The following is an 11,980-nucleotide window of genomic DNA, read 5'->3' as shown; positions in this document are numbered from 1 at the left end:
AGTGCATAATGTTTATAAACCATATATAATTAATTAAGTTGCTTAAACAACTATAAACAAAACAGCATCATGTATGTATGCATAGTTTAATACAAAGGGCGGAAAGCCAATCACACAGAGTACATTTTTCATTTAAAAACATGAGATGCAGTGGGATGGGGAAAAAAACCCCGCCATAATGTCTCAATATATGTTTTTTTTTTTCAAAGTTAAACTTTAAAGTTAAATCATTAATTTTACATGGCTTTCTAAACATGCAGCTCCTTTGTGCGAGATGCGAGTGCAACGGTGATAGATGTCCCTCTAGAAAATGCACAAAATTTGTGATCTGTGTGAACGGCTTGGTTTCAGTTTTGATATAAACAAGATCTTCTCTGCATTGATGTTCTCTTTTTCCGCAATATTTTTAATGAACAACGTAGCAGCGCCGCATCTAGTGGCTTCAACTGGATAAGCTAACTAAAACATTATAATGCAACGACACTTACTGTACATCGTCATCGCATCTCGTGCGCCACTGATAAGGCTGCCTGACGCACACCTAAAATTCAAATGCAACGTGTTTGCAACGTGTAACAAAACATTATAATGCAACGACACTTACTGTACATCGTCATCGCATCTCGTGCGCCACTGATAAGGCTGCCTGACACACACCTAAAATTCAAATGCAACGTGTTTGCAACGTGTAACGTGGATTTTTATTTTAAATTCGACGAATATTCGAAATTCAAATTTTTTTTGACAGCCCTAATATGTAGTCGTTTTATGTAGTAGTGGGCAAAAGTATGTGGTCAACCTCTTCAAATAAACTTGTTTGACTGTTTCAGCTACACTCATTACTAGCAGGTGCATAAAATACAGGATACAGGCATGCAATCACCTCTGACTAACAGACTCCCTTTGGGGGAAAAGTCTGGTGTGAAAGAACTTGATTTGCCTACACAAAACATGAATCCCATTGAACACCTTTGGGATGAATTAGAACAGCAACTGCAAGCAATATTGCACCTGACGTCACTAGGTCTGAATGGGAGCAAATCCCTGTGTCCATGTTCCAACATATAGTCGATCGCTTTGAAAGTAGAGTGTAGAAGCGAATGATCAACTAATTTATGCTTTAGGTTTTAAAATTAAATATTCGACAAGCATATAGATTACTGTACAATAGTTTGGGATCAGTAATATGTATGTATTTATGTATGTATTTGTTTGTTTGTTTATCAAATGAATTATTAATTTTGTTCAGCATTAAATTCACATCAAAAGTGACATTTATAATGTTATAAAAGATTTATATTTAAAATAAATGCTGTTCTTTTATTCTTTCTATTTTGCAAAGAATCCTGAAAAATGCATCACAGTTTCCCCAAATAATAATAATAATAATAATAAGACGTAATAAGAAATGTTACTTAAACACAAATTAGCATATTAGAATGATTTCTGAAGGTTCATGTGACACTGAAGACTGGAATAATAGCTGCTGAAAATTCAGCTTTGTCATTCAAGGGAAAAACATTACATTTTAAAATATATTCAAATAGAAAACAATTATTTTATTGTAATAACACTTTACAGTATTCCTGTTTTACTGATCAAATGAATGCGGCATAAGAGACTACTGTCAAAACCATTAAAAAATCTTACTGACCTCAAACATTTAAATTGTAGTGTATGTATGTATGCATGTGCGTATGTATTGTTTCGGTCTCTACATACTGTAGGACATGTATGTCTGAAAAATAAATAAATAAATAAATAAATAGTCTTGCTTTTTGAAGGACATTGTGATTGCCAAATAGGAAGAACATGACGGTTTAATTAAAAACACCTTGACTTGAAAGCAAACACAAACACTTAAAAACTAAAAAGGACTGTATTTAATTGAAGCAATCCCTCAGCTCACAAATTCTTATACACTCCTCTCACACATACACACAAAGGTGGGCTTTTTCCAAAACCAGCCATCTCTATTTAACAGGGGAAATGACTTTCCCCAATTCCACAATCCCTCAATCAAACTCCCATATTTTACAATCACCTGAGAGTAGGAGCTCTCATCTGTGTGACAGTGAAGCTGCAAATCTCGCAGTCCTAAATCTCTCTCTGTTTAGCTTGTACTCTTGCATCGCTGTTCTCAAACTGAGCGCTCACCTCTTGGCCTCGCTCAAGAAACATCTGTGTTGTGTGTGGGGCAGAGGGGCTGTTTTGGCCGCCGTTCGTGCACATATGCAGAAAAATAGAAATGTAAATAAGAGCAAAATCATAAATACTGCTGTCTTAATTGAGACCCAGTAAGAGTAAGTAGCAGATGTTAGAGCAGGAACTGTTGAATCATCAGAGACCAGTGGGGAAGCAGGCAAAATCATATTAAAAAAAACAAAAAAAAAAACACTCAGCCAGGTGCTGGTGAGTTTCCCGCACTGCAATCCATGAAATGTGCCACGCATGCATGGATGTGTGTGTCACGTATGGATTAGGAGTCGTTTCCTTCCTCTAAAAACAAGCAAAAAAGGCCTGCAAATGTGGAGAAAAATAGAAGTGACTCCGGAGGTGCCTGAAGTCAGAACTGCGACGTGTGTGCAAGAATAAAGAGCTGTTAAGACAGAACTATCAGCGTTTAAGCTGCGACACACTCTCGCTCTCTCATCTCCGTCCAAACTCTAAAATGAACACAGGGAGATGCAAACCTAGTTTCTATCACATGTCAGAAGCAGCAAAAGCCTGTCAGCCTACATTCTCACTTAAAACATCCAAATCTCTCTCTCTCTTCTCTTACGAGAGACTGTTGCTTGATCTGAGGAGAGTATGTAGTAGCTGCTCGCTTGTGTGGGACCGCTCTCATGATTTCCTTCCCCCCTGGAAAACGCGGTGTGTGGATGTCAGGTTCCCTCTGATAGCTGCTGTGTTGGGACTGCTGGGAAACCAGAGAGAAGGTGGCACTGACAGGTCCCGCCGAGCAGGATAAAAGGACTTTTTCTGTTTCTACATTCTCTCGCTCTCTCGTTCTCTCCCTTTCTCTTTTCATTCTCTCTATTTCACAACATATAAAGTGACTGACAGCATGGCACTAAAGGGACCTCGTCTGGAGCTGTCTGACTCAGACGCAGCGTTTGGTGGTGCGTTCCCTCGGCTGAACGGTGTGACGTCGCATAAAATTAGTAAGCGAGAGTGGTGCGGTGTGCGATGCTTGCGCGAATAATAGTGCCGCTAGCTCCAGGGATCCCCGACTCTTCTAGATTAGGACTCACAATTAATACAACACATACACGAGACAGAGAGAGAGAGAGAGGCCTGCTGAACACGATCCTATAGGAGCATCTCAGACACTGAATGTTTATGAATGAGGCTGCGTCTGTTGGTCTCCTTTGTGATGAGCTTAAGTTTTTTTACATTTTTTCTTAGAGCACATAAAATGCACTGTTTGTTTCCCGGTACTCATTGTTTTTGTGTTCGCCATGTAGGAACAGTTGCAACAAAAGCAAATCTTTGCAGTCGTGTGAATGTCTGGGTCATGCAAAATTCAGATCAGAATCGATCTATTTTAATTCAAAACATTTTCAAGATTTGTCTTGACAAACTTTGCTTTTCTAATAAAAAAATTATAAAATCGTATGAATTCCTTAATTATTAACTTAATTTATTTTAGTTTGAAATCCTTACTTTCAAATTCCAAATTGCAATTCTGCAGCCAAGTTTGCTAACTCAATTCAAATTCAGGAATTTGAATTTAAATTTCAAAGTTTCTAAATAGTTTACATTTTCAGTTCAATTGAAATGGCACACAAACCTTATGCATATGAGTGTGTGCAAGGCTTATTCTAACATCAAGACATTTAATTCAAGTCAATGGCATAGAGCGCTGTGTGTGTGTGTGTGTGTGTGTGTGTGTGTGTGTGTGTGTGTGCGTGTTTGGCCTATTTAAGCAAGCCATGCAAAATAAAAAGAATGATTCATTCCCCAATCGTCCTGATGAACAAAAATGTCTTCCTGTTGTCAAACAAAAGATTATTTTTTTTTTTAAATGCACGAAAGGGGGTTGCGAAGACTTGAAGCGAAGATTTTAAAACAACGTAACCCAAATCTCATCAGAGGGAAATGTGAGGCACACACATTTAAGAGAAACAGACAATGACAACTTTTACCATCAGCCCTGCCTCGACCTTGTTAGTGGGGCACTCTGGTAATCTGCGCTTAAAGATTTTTCTCTTTTCTCTCTCGCCCTCCCTTCACCTCTCCCTCATTCTTCCTCCTTTCTCTCTTTTACATTAGACCACAGCTTGAGCTTCAACCGCAGAGTGTCACAGTCATTTAAGATGCAGCCCTAACGGTTTTTTCCTCCTTACATTCCGACGCCATTATGTTACATTGTTGAAGAATAAAGAGCCGTATTATGTTCCAGCAGTAAAGGGCACAAGTGGACTGAGTTTTTATCTGCTGAACGAATCAATCAGGATTATGTCAGTTGAAAAGAATCACAGACAGCAGTCGCCAGCGGACGAGACCCGAGTGTGTGCGCGTTGTGCTTGTTGTTTGTCATTTCTCCGATCACAAATGCAGACATGGTTTTATGTTTATGTGGCGCGATGCAACGCAATGCGTACAAAGACAGTACAAGTCATTATAATCCATAATTATGTTCCCACTGGATGCTACCAATGCCTCATTTGTAATGGGTTTTATTGGTTTTGTCTCGTGTATTATGTTCCAGCAGTAAAGGGCACAAGTGGACTGAGTTTTTATCTGCTGAACGAATCAATCAGGATTATGTCAGTTGAAAAGAATCACAGACAGCAGTCGCCAGCGGACGAGGCCCATGTGTGTGTGTGTTTCGGAGAGATACGTAAATATACGTACAAGAAAAACATATTTGTTATTGAATACTAGCGGTTGTTGAGTGAAGTGTCATTTCTGCTACAAGAGCTCTGTTTTATTTTACACTGTTCTCTAACAGTCAGAGGATTGTGAGGACACTAATTATCATTTCAGCAGAAATGATTAGGAGATCAAATGGAGATCGAATGCCATTTCCTTCCATTAATGCGGGGGGTTTAGTGCGGCTGTCATGCCGTGGCCATCGCCGGGCCTGTGGGAAAAAGACTGAGGGAATAATGGGGAGAGGCTTAGACAAGGGCAGGGCTTGGCCGATAGGAATATTCATAACAACAGTGCACAGAAACAGAGAGATGATCTCTGGAGAGACTGAAAGATCATCCGGAGTCCGGATCCATAATTATGTTCCCACTGGATGCTACCAATGCCTCATTTGTAATGGGTTTTATTGGTTTTGTCTCGTCGCTCCGGCACACAGTATCACAATATGGTAAGGGGCGTAACATTTCCGTCACAAGCTTGAGGTATTCGGCCAATCAAAACGCACTGGATAGCTGGCCAATCAGAGCACACCTCGCTTTTCAGACCGATGAGCTTTGTAAAAATCGATGCGTTTCAGAAAGGCAGGGCATAGAGGAGAAACAATAATGTACAGTATGTGGAAAATAATGTGTTTTTTTAACCTTAAACCACATAAACACATTTCATTACACCAAATACACAAAATAATGTTCTTTTTAGCAACATCATATGGTCATATGGTCCTTTAAAACATGCATGGATGCTGGTTAAAGCACCTGTATCTGTTTCTAAAATTTGTCTTTTCATTTATTTAGCCGTGTTTGTCCGCACTCAATGCCTCACGTGCCAGGGTGAAGGTCGTGGCCCAACGGTCGCCCCCTTACATCCTGTTAGTGAATGAGCACACAAGTGAGCAGGCATGAAAAGACCACAGTGTAGTCGGACAAATTGTTCCTCTGAATCCACTGCATTTTTGTTCCCCGTTAGTAGCTTTGAACGAGCAAAGAGATTGGTATTGCAGTAGTGTTAAAATTTTAGATACTGTTTAAATATCCTCTCTTCGCTCTGCTTGAAATGGATGATGGAAAATTTCAAAGTGCTGCATAGCCATTTCTATTGTATTTATGTATTGCAAAAAAAAGGTAATAGATCAAGCACATTCCATTATCCCCTTATAAGATCATTAGCAAATATAATTAGATATGAAAAGAACGTAATTTGGGTTAGAGAGGGAGAAAAGCGCTATTAGGCACAGAAGACAGATTGCAACATCAGTGTTTGGCTTTAAATTGCTCAGTGGAGGTAGTATCAGTGTGAGAATCTCTGCCCCAGAAATAGACTGAGTCAGGGTGCAAGACACATCCACATCCCAGCCCTCCATTTTCTCCGGAAGACGATTTGGAATTGAGAGCTTCTGTCTCGTTTCCTTTTCTTGACGGAGTCAGAGTCTGGTTTGCGTGTGGATGTTTCTCTTATTCCGGTTAATATGTGCAAGACAAACAGTTTTTGTGTCATTCCCTATCATCTGAGGCAGGTTTACTTGCTGCCTAGTCATCCGCTGGAGTAACAAACATGATGTGTGTTTGTTGTGTTGTGTGTTACAGTCGTCCTTTCTTCATTTTAACACGAAAAGAGCAGAGGACTTTTTCAAGTGTGCCACATGCACGAGGTCGCCTGCTTCTTTGTGCTCCTCCGTATACTTCTCTAAAGGCAATCTGAACCCACACAAGCACCAAACATACAATTCTGCCGTTTCCTCCAAAAACATTGGGTTTCTTTTACTCTTTGAGGGGAGAGGAGGGGGTGGTGTGCGAGGATTCTTCTAGTCTTTGTGAATCACTACAAATGGTATTCATAAACATCCTGTATTCATTAAAACCTTCTAAAAATTTGATTTGGGTGCACTTCCTTGGGTTCGGCCAGCTTATATGTATGTTTGCGTTTGGGTGTATTTGCACACTGACTTGTATTTACATATTTATAAATACTGGGCTGTACAATGAGGTCTACCTTTGCCAAAAACAACTCTTTTCCAGCAGCACCGGATGCCTGGGAGAGAAGAAAGCCACCCTCCGTGGCAGCATGTGCAGTGTGTGTTGTGTTTGTGTTCAGCAGGAGATGATTGCGAACCACATCACTTACATCTAGACTTCATTCATATCGAAATACAGGGACTTTCAGACTACCAAAAACAGCTAAGCTGAAGTTTCCCTTTAAACAGAGGATATTACAAATGGACTAAGCACTTAGTAGCTACATAATGTGGTAAAAATATCAGTCAAGAGGCCATGTGCAAAATAAATGTTCCCTACTCCTTTCCATAATGCATGTTCTGCCTTATCTGATTGCTTAAACATGTATTCAATAGTTCAGTAAATTCATATCCTCACATTTTCCTCCAATTAAATGACCCCTGTTCTCAGGAAACCTAAAACGAGCGGGCCTTTGAAACACAAATATGCACTAAGTAGATTTCATGGTAAAAATAGAATACCTGAGGGAGGTCAGGGTATAAAGCGGCCCAGTGTTTTAGATGGGAGCGCTCTTCGCCTTAACTATGTGGTCCGGGAATAATAAGCAGCAGTTAGGAAATGTCAGGACTTTGACTCCAGACAGCCCCGCTTTTCCCCAAGTGTGCTGGCCCTTGTTAACTAAGCTTGCTTCCAGCCTTGTGCTGTTCTATTGTTCTGTCTGCCTTTTCATTTAGCCATTCTGTTAAGCATGACACATGTATTAACATAAGATGGATCCTGGAGCTATGTGTCCTCTTACCATATGTCTTGTATTACTTTCCAGGGCCCGCTCTTGTCTTCCAGTGAGAGTGTATTATCAGACTTGAGCAGTAGAGGGTGCCACATTTTCTTGCTTCTGATTCGGTTGTGGACAGAGTGTCATTTTCAGTACAATTTAAAGTTTTAAACTGGGTGCTTGTGTAACTTCTAAGGTGATGAAGTAATATTATTGATCATTCAAAAATAATTCAACTTTTTGTTATTATTATTATTATTTGAACTGAGATTAGGCAAGGAAAAATAATGATTGGACAAACAAAGGCTCATGATTCAACCAATGAGAAAACAGACCGATAACGACATAATTTGTCAGGCCACAGTACGATTTCTAGGGTGCTGAAATAATTAAGCAATCACTCCACATGCGGTCAGGGAGACTTCAAAATTGATCGGAACAGGATAAAAAAGTTGTGAGGATCATAAAGTTGGTGTGCTAGTCTCCAGATCGCAGTGGCAGTTGTTTGGGGAAAAGAAATGGCCTCCTTAAATAATAACATTCCAGGTGGCTTAGTTAATGAAGAGTGAAAATCAAATATGGGGCGGAATCTGTAACTCATTACCAGAACTTTCTTTAAGAGGAAGTCACGAAGAGCACTGGCCCCTGGGAGACCAGGCGTTTTTAAAACTCGAGAATGTGATTTATTATAATTATGGTTATGATTATCTTAATTTCCTCACGGAGACAAAAAATGCCATCAGACAGCTGTAGAGCTGTGACCGCAGTACAGTCTTAAAAAACACTGTCAATCACATCAGATTTGATAAATAACAACCACTTTATCTGTGGATTAAAATTAAATATCAGCAGGTTAAAGGAAAATGACATTGAGTAACACGATCTTATTTTCAACATGAGTTTGGGTGGATTGCTAATTCAGGGGCTTATACTGCCACCTCCCGGACAAACTTTGCACTGCATCCTTCAATCTGAACAGTTGAAAGAAACCATTGGTTTGAGTTGCTTATCCTGGCAAGTCTGATATTAATTTTAAAGGTGCACTCAATTGTTTAAGCACAAAGAAATTAATAGTATTTTTTTGTAATGTTTAACTATGAGTTTTAATGATGTAGACAAGAGATGAAGACTCCAGACACATGCATGCAGCTTATAGTAAAAGCTGATTTATTTTATAGGGAGCAGTCGTATTCTACTCTTTGGATGACCTGTTTTATTGGGCACTTTTTTTTTTTTTTTTTTTTTTTTTTTGTGGAATACATTCATTACGGGTAGTTATTTCTGTAATGGCATCAGTAACTGAAAATATGTTTGCACTTGCTATCAGTATAAATACAAGATGACCAAAAACAAACTAACAAATCATTTTCACATATTTATAAATATGTATTTTGCAATTTCTGAAATAGTAGAGCTATGGCATTTGTGAAAAAAGCATGATAATTGTATTTTTTTTTTTGTGCAAGAATAGTTTGTATCTGAGAATGCAAAAGTGGTTAATTCTTTTTCTTAATCTCTATCAGCAATTTCAGAAGCGTCTGACATCTGAGGGGAAAGTGTGTCTGTTAAAGAAGTGCACATCTCAGACGTGCGCATAATGTAAAGTGAGTGGGCGTCAGCGTTATTGCTCTTTGGCAAATCTAAATGACGATGTTTTATTCCATTATTAGCGGGGAACTGACTCCTTGTTTCATTTCCATAACATTTCTTGCAAGAGCACACTCAAATAAATGCATGTTTTAATTTCATTTTGTCATTTTCATAGAGGCACTTTAAAAAAGAACACGACTCGGAAATGCACTCTGTACTGTAGATTTTATTGCCAAATAATTTTCGTAGGGGTGGGAACTGACTCCTTGTTTCATTTCCATAACATTTCTTGCAAGAGCACACTCAAATAAATGCATGTTTTAATTTCATTTTGTCATTTTCATAGAGGCACTTAAAAAAAAAGAACACGACTCGGAAATGCACTCTGTAGATGTTATTGCCAAATAATGTTCTTAGGGGTTGTAGAGGGAATTAAACAACATTTATATTATTTAGTTCAAACGGCGATAGCACATAAATAGGGAAAAAAAAGCAGTAAGCACTTTCACCGGATTCAAACTTCAGCAGTAATTGCACAAGTGCAATGTTCAGAGAGTTATTGTCTTTATATTAGAATACTTTATATATTTATATCTTTATATTAGAGCTGGAAGAAGCCTGAAAGTATTCAAATTACCCTCCTCCTATTTCTAATCTTTTATCTAATAATTCACAAGATGTGTTTTCTTTAGTGCCATTAGAGGTTAACGGTACATGAATAGAGAGGTGTATAGTCATTATTTAAGCACACACACACAAACACTACAGTGGTCATTCATTTATTTACAAATGCATGCTAAATCGTCATTTTTATTATAATAACTGCTTTGAAATCATAATTTAGTGATCAAAAGGAAAACGTTTTTTTTATTGTTAAGGGGCATCAACTTATGTACATTTTGGTAAAACTTAAGTTGACTAAATCACTGGAATTCTTTATACAACATGTTTTAGTCATTATCACAGACTAATAACAATGAGAGTTCCTTGAATTTCTTGTCCTTGAAGTGTTAACAAAATCCGAGATGCCAGTTTAAACTGGATCACAACAAAAAGATAATAATATGGTTTGATTCGACCCTCTTCCTTTTTTTTCTGTTAATAATGGTCTGTCAAAGTTGTATGCATTTGTGTGAAAGAGAGAGAGAGGAAGGACACAGGTGGTGGTGTTAATCTGCGTTTGTTCTCTTAACTGTAGTTCATCTGTGGGCGGAGGAAGAGGCGTCCCGACGGTTTGGCCCTGCTCTTACCCCTGAACATAGCCTAACTGACACAGAGATGCAGGACTAATCAGAAACTAACATCACCTCTCCATACTGGACTGAGCAGCCAAGAGCAGGCGATGGAAAAAGAGGAAGAGGACTGTGACTATGAAGGACATTATCTTATCAAAAGCATTATTTAACGTAAAATACTTCAAAAGAGAGATATAGAGAGAAAAAAAAAGACTAATAAAATGGACAGCTCAGATGGTTTCCTACATAAGCTTTCTCGCTGGATGAAGGAAAGAAGATCTATTGATGTTTAGTGAGCTGGAAACAAGGAAAAAATATTTTTTGCTTCCTGTGTTTTACATGTCTTGAAACCGCCCTTGTGTAGCTGATAAATACTTTCTGTGTTTTTAATTGCTTTTTTTTTTACTTTGAAACTTTGAAGTGCTTGTCCCTCAGAGCAACACATTCCTTGAACCAAGATGGCAGCCAGTTGCCAGTCTCAGAATGAGAGAGTGAGAAACTGAACAGACTTCCCTTTATCTCTCTCTGTCGGTGTTTCTCACTGCCCACTGAAAGTTCACCAGTGTTATTTGTCTGAGGCTCCCTAAACCGTTCCTCTGGACGTTTGGACCAACCCACTACATGTTTGGAGACCAAGCACACGCTTGTGAAAAAAACTCCTTTGTAATCAGCACACTCTCAGCAGTCAGTGCCTGAACGTCAAAGCAGAAGAACGACAATCCAGTACAGTAGGAAATGAGAACGCTGCGTTTAAAAAAAGGGAAGCTACGCCTTTTTTCTTTGAGAACTGGAGACGTGATTTCACGATCCACGATTTGTTCTCCTGGTGTGTTTGTGAGACGTTCAGGGCTGGACTCCAGAGAAAGAGGACGCTGCAGCATTCAAGACAAAAGCTAGCCGAGGTGACAGAAGAACTAGTTTACACCGAGCATGTCTGATGAAACGGCACGAGCCAAGGAGACTGCGAACGTGCAGCCTGCAGAAATCAAACAGAAACGCGGCCCCTAACCCTACATGCTTTGATCTCAGTCTTGCTCACTTCAAGTACTTTGGTTATGAGATTGTGTTTGTAATATACTGCCACCAATCAGTGTTGCAAAGTGTTACTGACTACTGAAATGGTTTGATGTATTCAATTATTAAAGAAAAAGAAAAAAAGAAACAAGAATCAAGTATTGTCTAGCCATAGATACAGTCATGCGTTGTTGCATTTACAAAGCTAGCTGTTTTAGAGTGTAGGTATTAGATTGGAGTTTTCTTCTCTAGTACTGTAATTTTTGCCTTTCACCTTTGTAAAATACCAATAACATTAAAATAAAAGGAAAAAAAGAAAGATTGACAATCTTCTTCTGTTGATGCAAGCATTTAAATCCATACAGTATACCCATGCCTCATGCAAGCAAATACAAACTGAGGTTTCCCCCGAAGTATTTTGCACTGTGATAGTAAATGAAAAACAAGTCTATACAGTATGCAGATTGCTAATGGAAAATGAAGGTGTGTATGTGCGTGTGTGTGTGTGTGTGTGCGCGTGCGTGCGTGCGTGTGTG

General features: G+C 38.8%; 1 protein-coding gene across 8 annotated transcripts in view; it reads left to right on the top strand.

Annotated features, from left to right (window-relative positions):
- LOC107691894 (zinc finger protein 536-like) overlaps positions 1-11,980 on the top strand; it is a 196,922-nt gene that overhangs the window by 169,501 nt on the left and 15,441 nt on the right. For 2 of the 8 annotated variants that reach the window (XM_016490731.1, XM_016490729.1), the window contains one exon: positions 10,394-11,583. The exons of the other annotated variants lie outside the window; for them this stretch is intronic. In XM_016490731.1, the coding sequence (XP_016346217.1) occupies positions 10,394-10,485 (92 nt within the window). In that variant the 3' untranslated portion in view covers positions 10,486-11,583. Of the gene's footprint in view, positions 1-10,393; positions 11,584-11,980 lie in introns of those variants that run through there. 8 annotated transcript variants of the gene reach the window in all.

Source organism: Sinocyclocheilus anshuiensis, unplaced genomic scaffold (assembly GCF_001515605.1).
Source record: "Sinocyclocheilus anshuiensis isolate Anshui unplaced genomic scaffold, SAMN03320099.WGS_v1.1 scaffold754, whole genome shotgun sequence".
NCBI lineage: Eukaryota > Metazoa > Chordata > Actinopteri > Cypriniformes > Cyprinidae > Sinocyclocheilus > Sinocyclocheilus anshuiensis.
The sequence above is the reverse complement of the archived record's forward strand: the minus strand, read 5'-3'. Positions and strand labels throughout refer to the sequence as shown.